This window comes from Saccostrea echinata, unplaced genomic scaffold (genome assembly GCF_033153115.1).
Source record: "Saccostrea echinata isolate AGI-Se365-2 ecotype Australia unplaced genomic scaffold, CSIRO_AGI_Sech_v1 ptg000012l, whole genome shotgun sequence".
Classification (NCBI taxonomy): domain Eukaryota; kingdom Metazoa; phylum Mollusca; class Bivalvia; order Ostreida; family Ostreidae; genus Saccostrea; species Saccostrea echinata.
This window is the reverse complement of record NW_026889761.1, coordinates 20,580,350-20,595,846: the sequence shown is the minus strand read 5'-3', so window position 1 is coordinate 20,595,846 and position 15,497 is coordinate 20,580,350. Positions and strand designations below refer to the sequence as shown.

Genomic DNA, 15,497 nt, shown 5'->3' with positions numbered 1-15,497 from the left:
TTTTGTTTCTTCTGCAGTTCTCTGTAGAAATGTGAAACGTGATAGTACATGTACTTGTCCTATATATATATATGCTTAAACTTATCATAAATTTCTTATCCTGACAGTCAATAAGTACTCACCAAGAAAGTGCTCAAGAAACATATGTTCTCCGTGAACTTTCACATATCAATTTGTCCTTTCTAACCAGAAAGTTGCCCTAGAGGAACCTATATCTTCAGAAAGGGCAAAATCAAAACATTACAATGACATGAAATTCAGAAATGAGACAAGATTGCTAAGAAACTTTAATTTCACAAATATGATCGAACTTGCATCAATGAAAGATGACTTGATGCCTCTATTTTCCTTGCACTGTTCTAAAGATAACTAGCTAATCTGATAAATTTTTAGTGTTGTACTTCTCATTGCAGACGACGTCCCTATATGAGTGAAAAATTCTCGAACGGACGTTAAACACCATACAATCAATCAATCAATCTCATTGCAGACTTCTCCAAGTGTGATATACATAAACAAAGTGTCATGTCTTGTGGAGACCATACTGGGATTGGAGTGAATGACATCAAATTAAGTTTTGTTTTAAAATTGAAATTTATAAAAAAAATAATGATAATGAAAACAAAATTATTCATTTCATTGCCTGTTATAGAGCCCATTTTTTTTACAAAACAATCCACAAGCTAGCAACAAAGGTCATCCCAGAAGAAGTATATCTATCAAAGATTATTTTATTTTATTTTTTAATTTGCTTTGAATTTAGAAATAATTTGGTTAATGAGATCTAACCACGAGTTTACTCCAAAACAGTTTAAGAAAATCATAAAGACGTCTAAATGACGCTGATGCATTGTCGATACATATACATGTATAATTATATATTTCGATCATTAAATTTTTTTATCTTTAAAATAAAAAAGTGAGTTAACATGCAAATTTAATAAGACACTGTGTAGTTTACAGGTAGTACTCAATTCTATAGAGGACCTTTCATTCACAATATGACTAGAACTAATTTTAGATATCCTACAATGTATCTTACTCGTTATTATTTAATCGCTCAATCATGTCTTAAATAAAATGTTTATTTCACAAAGTTTGATAAAGCATTACCAGAAAAGTTGAGCACTGTTTATCAACAATTCAATGAGAAAATTAGAATATTCAGATAAAAATATTTCTTTCTATGCTGTCCACAGCAATAACAAAACAATGTTTTTTACACATGCCCACCAACATCACTCTAAATGACCCGAGGTGTCAGTGCATGGAACATATTTTTGGATTCTCTTCAGTATTGCAACCACCATACTGTGCTTCGAATTCTTATATTTCCACATGAACGTAAATATTGAAAATTTAATGAGCTCTAAATGTCTGTTTTGGGACATTCGCAGGAGATCATATTTTGTTGTTTGTAATTGACAATTATTGATTGTGAAAAAAAAATATTTTAATCTTAAACACCCTTTTAATTATTCTGATTTAAATGAAATAATAATACATGTACTATGGAATCAATTTAATTCGCGCGCGCGCGCGCGCGCGCGTGTGTGTCTGTGTGTGTGTGTGTGTTTGGGGGGGGGGGGGGGTATGTGTTCTTGGGCAATCCAAATTCTTACTGTTGATAAGGACGTGGTTTCTTGGGTAACTGATTTATACAGGAGATTCAATAAACTGACACGTTGATAGAGTTGTGTTGGGTCATATTTTGGCTTACTTGATATATACCAATTGTTAGGCTTTTGTTTTTGTACTGAATAGACTACGGATAGTCCCCTCTACCTGATCTATACATAGGGCACATGGAAAGTGTGACGGATAAACAGGGGATGATTACTCCTCCTAGGCACTTGATCCCACCTCTGGAATTTCCAGGGGTCCGTGTTTTATGCCCCCTTCACAAATTTGTATTGTTTGTAGATTTTTTTTAATATCAATCACTCTTTGTTATCTTTACCTTTTACATTTGTAAGGATAGGAATCAGCGAACAATGCACCACCAGGAACAATGATGACTCCACATTAATTTATTAGCAATTACCTTATATTTTTGAGGCAACTTGATTTCAGGTTTATGATCTGAAAAAGTAAATCCCACTCTATAATATGCTTAGTTTACCCAATATTGTTTCGAAATATGGTATTATGGAGAAAGATTAAGTGTCCTTGAGAACGGTTTGTAAAGTTTTCAACAATTAATTAAGTAATAACACACTGAATCGGAAAGATCTTATGCACAGCCTGCTTTAGGCTGATCCCAGTTTTCGGGTAGAAACATCTCTGAAAATTCATAGACTTAAGCCTATTTGAAGTTGCAAAGGGAAACAAAGGTGACAATATCTTTTTATGTGAAAGGTGAAAATAGAGATCAGTTATCAATCTCATGAATCTAATAAAGAAAACAAATCGTGAACCGGGCAAAAGAACGGATCCCTGGAACCATCAGAAGTGGGATCAAGTGCAATGGAGGAGAAAACACTCCCTGTCATCGGTCAAACCCAAAAGTAAGCTTTTTATTTTTGAAAAGATTTTAGGTTTAAAATTTGCAAAATTTCTTTGGAAATTTTAGAACTCACACTTGATTTACGCCACGTCTTAAATATGTTGTAGCACAATTCGTCTCAAGTTTCTCATTTACAGCAGTTAATATTTTGGTGAGGAATAAGGATAGAGGTTTGTTGAACATTTAATGGACGTTGTAAAATATCTTTGTAAGGTAATGGAATCCAGTATAGGTAGAATATATCATACAGACTTCCATTGTCTAGAATGATAAAAATAATAAAACTAGTACTGCATAAAATGTGATTTAGAAGAATTTCATCTTTTGAAAGGGAACTATTGGTACAATTTGGATTACTAGAGGTGGAATTAAAACCGAGTTCTTCTAAAATGCAGTTGTAAAACTGAGCCTCACAAAGACAGTATTGTAATATATTATATACATTGTATATTATATGAAATATGGAGATAACGAACAGTATTCAAGCTCAAACTCCATTAAAACAATACAAATCAGGAGCAGAGCTAACACAGACCTTTAAAAAAGATCAGAGGTGGGATAAGGTGCCATGGAGGAGTGAGCATCCCCTGCCGACCGTGTGCTCCTTTTCATGATCGGGAAATAATGGAAAAATTCGTCGACAATTCAGTGTAAATAATGGCCTAACAATTATCATGAAATTGTTAGTCAGCAAATGACTTAATGATAGAATGTATATGCTATCAAGGTCACTGTGTCGACCATACAACTTACAAAATGATAACTTTAAACCTAACTGTTGATATTCTTGTTTCATCAACTTGTTCGTCACTTATATGATATGTTATAATATCAGCAGAATCAAAACATAATTTTCATGCAGTTTTCATATTGCAAATACATGGAGTTTGCATGTTGCCCTTTTATTTTTGTAATGCGATTCTTTAATATATTTCTAAGACGCTTCATCCATTCTGACAATCTTTTCATTTTTAGCCTATTGCCTAGCATACTAGTAATCCTCGAAGTAATGGAAATGAAGTTCTGTCACCATTTGAAAGTTCTTTTGGGGTCTATGAATTTAGGGCTTTAAAAAATTAGCTTTAAGGTTGTGATTTTGAAGTACACCTACATTACAGCTAATGATATTCCAAGCTGGAATATAGCTAAAACAAGAGGAAAAATAAGAAAACGTGTGAGGATTTTGATTAAGGTGGCCAGGGTAGACTTTGAAATTGAAAATTTTGGATGCAACGGTTGTGTAATATCTTTAGGAGATGCAAGGTGTAGAATTCTAGTTAAAATATGGTTGAATACAAGACTAAATTATTTTATGATTAAGAATGTTGCTAATGTTTAAAGAGTGCAAGTGATTTAAATTGCCTCCAGTTATTTATTTAATTAAACATGATTAATAATATTTATAAAATTAATAATTCCAAAAATTCTTGTCTTCCTTTCAATATCAATATCAGGTTTTGATTACGCCTTTGCTTGGGATATCTGTCCCATTAGGACACTTTAATTATATTTGTTGAAAAATTTGATTCACAATAAGGTCAAATTGATACGTGAAAGTTTACAGAGAACATAATCAGGAAACCGTGAGCACTTTAAGGTAAGCACTTACTGACTGCCAGGACAAGAGATTTGTAGTAAGTCTAAATGTACTCATAAAACAAGCACCTGGTCAATCACGATTCACATATTTCTAGAGAATTTTAGAAGAAATAAATAAAAAAATAATAAATAAAATCAGAATCTTTGCATCAGATTGCTGCATATGCATTTATAAGGCAAAGAGATTAAAAACAGAATTTGAAAACATTTTGTATTATAAGATTTATAAGATTTTCTCTTAGGGAAACGAGTCTTAAAAAAGCTGTCGGTGCAACACTGACGGCGTCGAAACGTAGCTTGTGGCGTTTGTGCATTTATTATGGAATCGTGCTTCTGATTAAATTCGTCTGAAGCATAAATTCGACACTGTATTTAATCTCTTTTAGTTACTAAGTTATCCATATAAGATATTAGCCTTACCAAAAGATCGTGGAATTAATTCCTTTAATTTATTAGAAAATTTCCCAACCCCGATCATAAATCTAACTGCCCGTATAGTTGAAAGGCGATCGCCTTGTATGACGTTCAGCTCCTGACTTTTCAGTTTGTGTTCATTTCTATTCTACGAAATGCTTCTTCCATTGAATAACCAGTCAAGCCATCCTCGAACCTCTTCAACTAGGTATAGATATGTGTCCGTGATATACGTTTGAGTCGTTCCGTCGTTAACATCTCTTTTCCCGCTCAGTACAGTACTACTTGATAATTTGGTGCTCCACATTATAGCCCAAAGTCACAATTTTTGACAATATCTAACTAAAAGTGTTTAGGCATTTAACGTCACATTCTTGTCACTTATGATGCCAAATTAATGAATTTTTACACATGAGTACTCCAGATCATAGAGTTTCTACGGAGGTAATTTTTTTTCATATTATATTTCCGTATAGCTTGGTAATAAAGACAACTTCATTAACAATGATATTTCCTAAACTAAATAAAAATTGCCGTGCGCCGACCACCGATGTTTGACACACTTTAAATGCTGTTGTTACATGATCATGACATTACAACATAAAAATATTTTGTCAAAATAACGAAAATATCACTTTCCAACAAAGTGCAAAAAATTATTAATTTTGATTGAATAGTTTTTGAAATACTTAAAAAAAGTTCGCGTTTTCTGGGGCAACCCTCGTACAGATAAATAAGAAAAAAATGCATATAAAAATAAACTAAAAACAATACTGATTTTAACCCTAATTCCTTGCAACTAGATAGTATTGTAAAATCAAATACTTCTTTGATGTGTTACATCTTTCTGACCACCTACAAATATCTAAATCTTCGTCATTTAGTTATTTATACATGATTAATCATATTAACAAAATAAAAAGTTCCAAACAATCTTTTCTTTTAAATTCCATAACCATGCTTTGATTTTGAAATTGCTTGGGGTATCTATTCCGTTAGGACACTTTATTTATATTTGCTAAAAAATGATTCATAGTAAGGACAATTAAAATGCGAAAAGTTTAAAGAGGACATAACCGGTACTTAAAGCACTTTTAGGTGAGCACTAATTGACTTTCAGGATAAGATATTGTGATAAGTTTAGATGTACATATCATATATGGTCAATCCCGATTCACATTTTTTTCCCGAGAACTTTAAAGGAAATAAAAATATGCTCAGAATCTTTGCATCATTGTGCTGCATTTATATGGTTAGTAGATAAAAAACGATTTAAAAACATCTGTACTCTTTATTTTAAGTTAGTTACCAAAGTTATAAATAAAGGCATTAAAATTTTGATTCGGTTTACTTTCACATGGTCAAAGTCAAAAATGAATGTTGGTTTGAGCTTATCTGAATTTATCTATATATAGCACTTACATTTGATTTTTTTTTGTTACCCCGCTGTTTCTGTTTAAAGTGAGAAAATTGTAAAAGGAAAAAATCATGTAATCCCATATATAACTTGATAAGACTCAATATTGCCGCCCAACATTCCCCCCAGGATTCTAGCTTTAGCGGTTATGGTTTGAATAAAACTTGTTTCTTTTGCCTGGGAATTCTTGCAAATTAGCAAGCTTTTTTTTTGTTTATTTTACCCAGGTCAAACTTAGATCTCATAATGTTGCCCCAACCAAGCATACATTGTAAGCCTGTAAATGAGCACTGTCTGGTAACATTTATATATAAGTATTTAAGTATTTAAGTATCTAAGATTGTAACCCTGAACGTATTTCTTGAGAAGATCATCTTATTTTTCCTTATTTATTTCTATTTAAACTTTTTCGCATAGCGTTTTCCCCACCTTATCACGTTATGCTACAAACAGAATAAACTTTTAATGCGCAATCAATGAGAAAGCTTCTCTTTAAATTTCACTTTTGGTCTATTCTGACCTTAATTACATAAGCAAGAACAAGAAGGCATAAAACATATTTTCGTCAATTTAAGCCCAAGCCATAAAATACACTGAATTGAAATTCTTCACATCGCAATCTATACGTTGATTACTCTATTATAAGGGTTTCATTACTATATCATAAAATATAAGGATAACGAACAGCATTCAAGCTCATGGTCCATTTTAACAATTCCAATCGGGAGCAGAACAAACACGGACCTTCAAAAACATCATTTACCATGGAGGAGTAAGCGTCCCTGTGTCAATCGGTCACACCCACCGTGTGCTCCTTGTCATGATCGGAAAAAAACGGAAAAATCCTTACAATTTCAGTGTGTAAAAAATGGCCTTACAATTAGTATGAGAAATATCAGTGAGCATTTCGATTGAAAAATTGAAGTCATCACGTTTATCATAAAGCTTTGTTGTTAGATTACCATTAACGTCTTTTTCTAATTAAATATCCAAATATGAAACAGATGTGTCAGACTCTGAGGTATCTTTTATCTTAAGCTCACCGGGATATATCGTGTCGACATAAGAATGGAAATAACCATTGTTAATTGACAATACGTCGTCGATATATCTAAATGTCGAGTTGAAGGCCACAGCAAGTGTTTTCTTCTTTTCACGTAAAAGCTTTTGAACAAATTCTGCTTCATATGAATACAAAAATAGGTCTGCTAATAACGGGGCGCAATTGGTACCCATGGGAATTCCAATAGATTGTTGAAGACCTGGTCTCCAAAAACAACTTTGATATTGTCAATCAGAAACTCGAGCATCTTTTTAATGTCAACTTCAGAGTATTTGTGTTAACAATCAGATTGTTTTTTTAACAAATGATTTTGCAAATGACCAATGACAAGGTGAGTAAATTTACGAGTTCCATTTTTATTGAAAAAGCAGTTGTCAACGATGTCAAAAAGTCTGGACCTTAATTTATCGTGAGGAATAGTTGTATATAAAGTTGAAAAGTCGTAAGTTTTTATGTTGTTGATTTTGGTAAAATTTTGTGATTTCAAAAGTTCCAAAAGTTCCTGGAATTTTTTAGTATCCATATGTGATTTACACCACTTCTCAAATATATTGTTGCACAGTATTCTCGGAGTTTCTCCTTCACTACTGTTAATATCTTAGTGAGGAGTAAGGAAATAGTTCTTGCACAATTGTCGTTTTATTTGAATCAGATCACTGGCCCTAATTAATTACCTGGAGCAGCGAGGCCAAAATTTATTTGTATTGCTAGTGTATTTTATAAATTAAAAAAAAAGAAGACAAACTTTTTTGACACTTTAATTCTATATATGCATGCAATAACTAATGTGTTTACAAATAAATAACTGGAGGTCACTAAGTTGCTTTGCAGTGGTTTGTAGCAAATTAGTTAATCTGATAAATATGGGTGTAGTGCTTCACATTACAGAGCTGTCCAAGTCTTGCATTCATGGCCACCAGAGCATCGTGTGTTGTGGAGACCATAGTGGGGTTTGAGTCGATGATATCGATGACATTTTTCTGAGGAAATTCAGAATCAAAAACATATAGACAAAAACATGTAACTTTGATTTCAAGATCTTTCAATACCAAGAGAAAATATCTTGCAAAGGGGGGGGGGGGGGGGGGGTTACGACAAATCACAGTTGCTTCTTTTGGATGTATCTCCATGCATCGAAAAGAATATCGTATTCCAATATAAACATTGCACTATAAACTATAACTTAGAAATTTAGACAAATTACCAACTCTATGTTTGATTTGCACATTATTTTTTTTCTCTTTCGTAATAATGAACAAAGGGGAATGTTTAAATATATTATAATTTTATGCATATATCATGTGCTACAAAGGTACATGGTATATATAACAGTTGTTTTAATTTATGTTTTTGAAATGTTTCTTCACTTTTGCAGTAAAAGCGGAAGTTATTTTTCGCCTTGTAAAAGTAAGATTGTTCTTTTACAAAAGTGTTTTGAGAAAAGGTCACCCTCAAGAGGTTTCCTACTTTTTTGTACATTTGTAAGCAATTTATTTCAATCTAAAGGTTGAGGAGTAAATAGATTAAATATTACGATACCCCGACAATTCTAAAAAAGGAATTCATTTGCAGATTGTATACATGTACCACTACAAGAAACTTTACGTGTTTACTTGTTTTTTACTTGTTAATAAACTTGTAAATTGTTACTTGTGAACTTGTAAAAAAGTAAACTTTTAAGTTGCTAGTAAAACACTATTTCATTCCAGTTAAGCAGAATTCCAGATTTTTATAAATATTTCCCAGTAAAGTATATAACGTAGTAAGGAACCAATGTACTTGCTGTTTTCAGCAGATCGAGACTTATGTTTGTTCGGACTCTCTATATGTGCGTCTGTCATAAACTATACCTTATGAAATTTAAGATTCAAATATTTTGCACGTGCATTGGTTGGTATCGAAGAAAAGCAAAATAGCCGATTCCTTAAACTTGAGGGTTGACCTGCACATTGTAATGGTGTCTAACTATATATATTTCTTCAACGTGGAAGAGCAGGGTTTATTTTCTTATACATGTGCAGTGTTCGTTACAAGACCTTTTATAAAGTATTGAGTTTCATGACCTTGTTTTCTTGAAATTATCTATTTAAAGTATAAAGTTTTTATAATTTTTTGTCATTTACTCTTTTTTTCAAAAATTAGTTTCTTTTTTCTAATCTTTTCTACAAAAAAGCAAATGCACCTTTCAAGTAATTTATAAAAATATGTTGGGTTTCTTTAATTTTCTTTACATAGTAGAGACAGTGACAACATATTTAACTAACAAAAGATCCTGCTTTAACTAAATCTCATTTCATTTACCAATATTGATAAACCTTATCAACGATAATATCATTTTTATTTTAGTTTTACTTACCTCGACTGTATGAAGTCCATGTGACGAATGAACATCTATCTGTTCCTGTGGACTTGTTTTATATAGGTAACACGTATGTGCAGATCTTACTAACAAAATATGCTACAATGTAATGTTTATAAAAAAAATCCATCAGAATAGAATTCATCTTTATTAAAATACTTCAAGTTCACAAAATGCGAAAATGTCAGCAACTTTTTTTTCAATCAATTATAATAGGAAACGGTTAACTTAAAGTCAATATAACAAAAAATAACCCCTATTGAAATTTTATGGCGTCACAGAATCCTTCTACAAAGCACTTGCTTTCAATTTTTATTATCGTGTAATATTTGTAAAAGAATATTAATAACCGCCCATGCGATAGCCGTACTGTGTAGAAAAATATTTATTTACCGTGTGGTAGTCGTAAAAGAATGCGAAGAACTCTCCAACTGACGCCTCGTGTGTGGGATGCGTTCCATGAGAGTGTGTTTGGTGGGCATGTGTTGAGCGGTGAGGCCGATGTGTTGTACTTTCGGCTGCAGCCTTAGAAATAAAATTTTCCGTTTTTAAATTGCATCATTGGAAAAGAAACACAATTTATCTGATAATGGTAAAAGGGAAGCGGGACACACTTCATATGACACAAATGACTACGTCATAGTCCCTGTTAAGATGCTTAACATTATTAAATTCATGAAAAGTTGTGTAAGTTTTGTTCAATTTCTTGTGCTTCATCATCTAATATATAACTGAGGCAAGCTACTGACATATAAAATCATGCTACAGGGATTTCAACAACTTCGTTTAATATCAGCATTTCGTAAGTTCTATGATCGTTGTAATGACCTTGTCTGCAAATACAATTTATCAATCAATATGGGTCGTATTTTGGATAACATATTTCATACCAATTGTTAGGTAACTGGATTTTAAACTAAGCTTGACTGCAGATTATTCCGTCTTCCTGATCAATACACAGGGCTAATGTTAGATGTGATCGGTCATCAGGGAATACTTATTCCTGCTTGGCACCTGATCTCATCTCTGGAATTTCCAGGGGGCCTTGATTTTCTGCCCTGTTCACAGATTTGTATGATGTGTAGGTTTTTTGAGATTGTTCACTATTCGTTATCATCATGTTTGTCATAAAAATAGTTCAAATTTTTAAAGTTAATATTTATATTTACAAATTGTAAAGAAGATTTATTGCCATAGTCAGCTCATGGAGAGGTTTTATTGATAAAGGGAACACAATTAAAATTTTTGTGTACTACTAATTGCTAGCAGAGACTGTCTTTATATCTTATATCGCTTGTAAAACTTTCGTATGACGTCTTAGTTGTTTTTCCCATTCTCGGTAAATGTACACATTTAACTTATAATCAAGCTTACATGTACATCGTGTTCAACAATAACATCAGATACTGGCCATATGTACATGGGATAATCATCGCTCTATTCTATCACAATACCTTCGTTATATGTAACTGTCCTCCTGGCAACTGATCAGTTGAAACAAACAACATATACACACGACACTTGACGCTCTGACATCCAATCAAATTGCGGTAGAAGGAGCTTATTCCTTTATAGCAATTTACCAAGAAATTTAAATATAGGTTTTGAACTCTCTAAACGCCTATTACTTGTTATAATAGACACAATCACATTATTATTACGAACTGCTGCCAACTTGTAGTTGTTGATGTAAACCTGTAATATCAAGTGCTGTAAAGTTTCTTACAAAAACAACACCTATTTTGTGATTCTGTGCTTTTTAGCTTACCTGAGCCGAAAGCTCGAGTGAGTTTTTCTGAGAAAAGAGTGCCCGGCGTCCGTCTGTCGTCTGTAAACTTTTCGCATTTTCTACTTCTTCTCAAGAACCACTGGGCCAATTTCAACCAAACTTGTCACAAAGCATCCTTAAGTGACAGGGATTCTAGTTCTTTTTTTTTTTTTTGAATAAAGAGCCATGCCCTCTTTCAAAGGGGAGGGGGGTAATTAAGAATTCGTGAAAATTTGGTGGCATCTTTTAAAATCTTCTTCTCAGAAAAACACTTGGCAAAAAAAGATGGAACTTGCTTGAAAGCTTCATTACATGCTCCTCTAAATTTACGTTTGTTCATATCATAACCCACCGGTGGTAGGGCGGGGCCACAACAGGAGGTCAAAGTTTTACATAGGAATATATAGGAAATGTCTTTAAAAATCTTATCGAGAACAACAAAGCCATGATTAGTCCTATTTATAGACATATCCTCAGGTAGTGTAGATTCAGTTTTGTTCAAGTCATGATCCCCGAGGTAGGCGGGACCACAACAGTTGGTCAAAGTTTTACATAGGAATATATAGGAAATATATTTCAAAATCTTTTCAAGAAACACTAAACCATTATTAGTCATATTTATACAGAAGAAACGTTAGATATTGTAGAATCAAGTTTGTTCAAAATTATGACCCACAGGGTTCAAAGTTTTACATAAGAGTATATTGGAATTATCTTGAAAAATTTTCTGTTCAGCCAATGATCATGCCAATGTGCTCAGGTGAGCGATGTGGCCCATGGGCCTTTTGTTTGATTCGACTCCGTTCCTCAACCAATCAGCTGAACGCCAAAGCCAATGAAGAACAGAAAGAAGTTAACGTTATTGAAATGAGTCGTATTAAAATATTGAGTGAAATATTTTCAATTGATAAATTGATTCCTCGATAAATATACAGTGTTTCTTGAAAAGATTTTAAAAGATATTTTCTATATTTTCCTATGTAAAACCTTGACCAACTGTTGTGGCCCCGCCCTACCTCGTGGGTCATGGCTTGAACAATACTGAATCTACACTACCTGAGGATACGTCTATAATAATATGACTAATCATAACTTTGTTGTTCTCGATTAGATTTTTAAAGACATTTCCTGTAGAATCAATTTATAAATCAAAGGCATAGAGCATATAATTATACATGTATATATATGTACCGCATAGCATATTCTTCGGGGGGGGGGGGGGGGGTTGCTTGTTTAAAGGTATGCCAGAAAGTTTTGTCGGACACATACATGTAGTTCCAGGACGTTGTGAAAGGAAGTTCATCTTCTAGATGAGTTTCCAGTACGTTTAATATACGTTTGAATGCGACTTAGGCAAGAGTTTGAAGAAAAACCAATACCAAATGAAAGATATATTGTTTAACAAAGACTGATCAAAGTTATATTTCTTGTATGCAGTATTTATACACAAAGTTGCATATTTAGCGTGTAAAATTTTAACAGGCTACTTCAAAACCACTAAAGTTAGCACCCCGCTTAGAATTCCCGCTATACAGTATATAAATCTGGTTTTGTTTTTTATCCCACTTCTTATGCTTTCCGTGTTTCCTCTACTCACAATTTGTATTGTACTTTTAAGCATGAATACTGTTCTTTATCTTAAAATGTTATACATATTTTATCGCATGGTTTACAGTGTTTTTATAAATATATTAATTCACATTATTTGACCTCATCATTTTTCCGCAAAAAGCTATTGTCACGTCACAACTGTTGATATAAAAACGATATCATATGATCGGTATCCACTGTATAAAGTATTAAACATATGATAAAAAGGAATACAAAGTGTTTCCAAATTGTCTCTGATCTACTCACCAAATAAACGAAACACAAGGACAAAAAGATTCTCAGCATTATTTCTGTCAAGTAAAGTTCTCAAAAGAAATGTGAATCGTGATTGACAAGGTCCCTATTTTATTTCCAGATGAATATGCCTAATCTCTTATCCTGACAGTCAGTAAGTACTCACTAAATAGTCCCCATGATATTCTATTTATGTTATACTGATTTCTCTGTTAACGTTCAAGTACATTTGTACTAGTAAAGGGCCCTCTATACACTAATGAAAACTGTTTTTGGACATTAAGAACAATTATTTTAAAAATAATAACAAGACTTAAAGATCACGTGGAGATGGCTTTGGTTGGTCATGCATATGTGATCAAATGCGTCCCTAGAAACCCGAGGGGGCTATTCGTTAAATTTGATTACGTACAAACCAAGTAAACTATTTTACTTTCAGTGCAATATATTTGATTCGTTTATTTTGGCCTAATAAAGTGGGGGAAAACATTTACAACGAAACAAAACAATACAAAACTAAATACAAAACAAACCCAAACAACAAAATGCTTGCGTTGATGACAAAAGGAGTAATGCACAGTATACATCTTTCAATTTTATATCAGATCTGAAGAGCAGTTCTCTCTACAAACAAACAAACAAACAAAAAAAAAAAAAAAAAAAAAAAAAAACTCTTTATTGTGTGGTGTATTGAGAATCCTTGAATAAACCCGTTGTATATAAAGATATTTCATGTTTTTGAGGGTTACGTGAAATCATTATCCTGCGAAAAATCATTGTTGACCGAAGCAAAGCCCTAAAACATACAGCATACATTTTTCGGTATATTGAATTTTTTAGAATGCTGTCACTGTGAACAGTTGCATTTTTTTTTTACACAGTTACATATGCAAAATTTTCAACCGAGCCTATGTAATATTGTACGGAGGGCTTTGCTTAGGGTGGGGCCAAATCTTTAAAAGAACAGCAAATCCATGATAAGTCATATCAATATGGAAGCATCCTCACATATTTTAGATTCAAGTTAATTCAAATCATGACACCTAGGGTAGGGTGTGGTCACAACAGGGAATCAAAGTTTTACATAGGGATATAAAAGGGAAAAATCTACTGATAAAGAACAGTAGGGTCATATTGACTCAGGTGAGGACTTTTGTTTTATATTGGGATGTTTATTTTTTTTCATAATCTCAACAAAATTTGTAAACTTTTACGACTGCAAAAGGATCACTCTACTGAGTAGTTGTAGAATGTAGAAGTTAAGAAACTTTCATCCTGTTTAACTGTGGTCTAAAGTATTCAAGAATTATATTATTCTTGTAAAAAAAATTTATTAACCGCAGATCTGTACCTCGCTGCGATCTCCAGTCTGTCAATTTTTTTTTTAAAAATTCTGAAGTTATAATATATTATAAGATATGCATAAATCATGTTTAACAAACGTGTCTAATTCGAACACAAGATAAACTATGTACTACTTTGGGGTCAATATTTAATGAATAGGGTCCATTTTCAACGCGTTGAGGTCATCAATGCTGAGAAAAAATACCAATCCGTAGAATCATGACTATTGATTTAATACATTTTGAGCTCTATTGATTTAAAAAAGATTTAAATTGTTTAATTGTTGATTTATTATTTAATGCCATATTAAGGACACGACTGATATTGATTTTAACCCAGGTATTAATTGCACGATTTTTGGTCTCAATTTTGAATATTAAGCGAGGTTCAATAATCAAAGTTGAAAAATGAACCTCATCGACGACAGGAACTGATGAACAAAGAGATATGTATTAATAGAAGTTGACTATAGTCCCGTAGGCAGTAATTTCAATTTGGAGGGGGGGGGGCACAATCATGCATTTTACAGTTGCAATTCCTTGACAAGCAAAATAAAAAAAAAAAGAAAAAAAAAGTCATCAGAGGTTATTATTGAGAGGCACAAGCATATAGTAGCCATATTTTCTATATCATTCTATATACTAGTATCGGCAAAATTATTCGGGGTGGGGTGGGGGCGGCCCCAGTGCCTCCCCCCCCCCCCCGGTTCCTACGGCAATGACGACAATACAATATGTGCAGGACAACAATATGTATAAACAGTCAAAAAAGATAAACTAGTCATAATATATACTTCTTTTATGCATAGAATAATAGAGTTTTGGTTTCAGTATTTTAACTTTCATCTTACTTTTTTCATCAGATACGATAATTCAGTATTTTAGCATTCCATTCGTGATATTGAATAAATTCTTATATAACTTGCTATACATTATGAACTTGCATAAAGGTTTTTAATTTTAAATGTTCATATAATTTATCTTTATTTCAACTTTTTGAACAAAATATGAAAACAATATTAGTTTATTTTATCACAAGAAGTAATTATTTTCTGTTAATTTAAACACCTGATGCAAAACTGAATGTTATCAAGTGTCATTGCTAATAACCCTTTCTGTGCCTCAACCTGCATCCATATAAACGCACATGGAAGGAAACGCAGTGGATTTACACGTGCCTTGC

At 32.7% G+C, this 15,497-nt stretch overlaps 1 protein-coding gene across 1 annotated transcript; it reads right to left on the bottom strand.

Moving 5' to 3' along the window:
- Positions 1 to 7,835: 7,835 nt before the first annotated feature.
- LOC133185628 (uncharacterized) lies at positions 7,836 to 12,154 on the bottom strand. Its single transcript, XM_061320940.1, has 4 exons — positions 12,143 to 12,154; positions 9,752 to 9,883; positions 9,356 to 9,457; positions 7,836 to 7,979 (listed from the first exon to the last, which is right to left on the bottom strand). The coding sequence occupies exons 1-4, from the start codon at positions 12,152 to 12,154 to the stop codon at positions 7,845 to 7,847; spliced, it is 381 nt and encodes a 126-aa protein (XP_061176924.1). The 3' UTR covers positions 7,836 to 7,844.
- Positions 12,155 to 15,497: the final 3,343 nt, after the last annotated feature.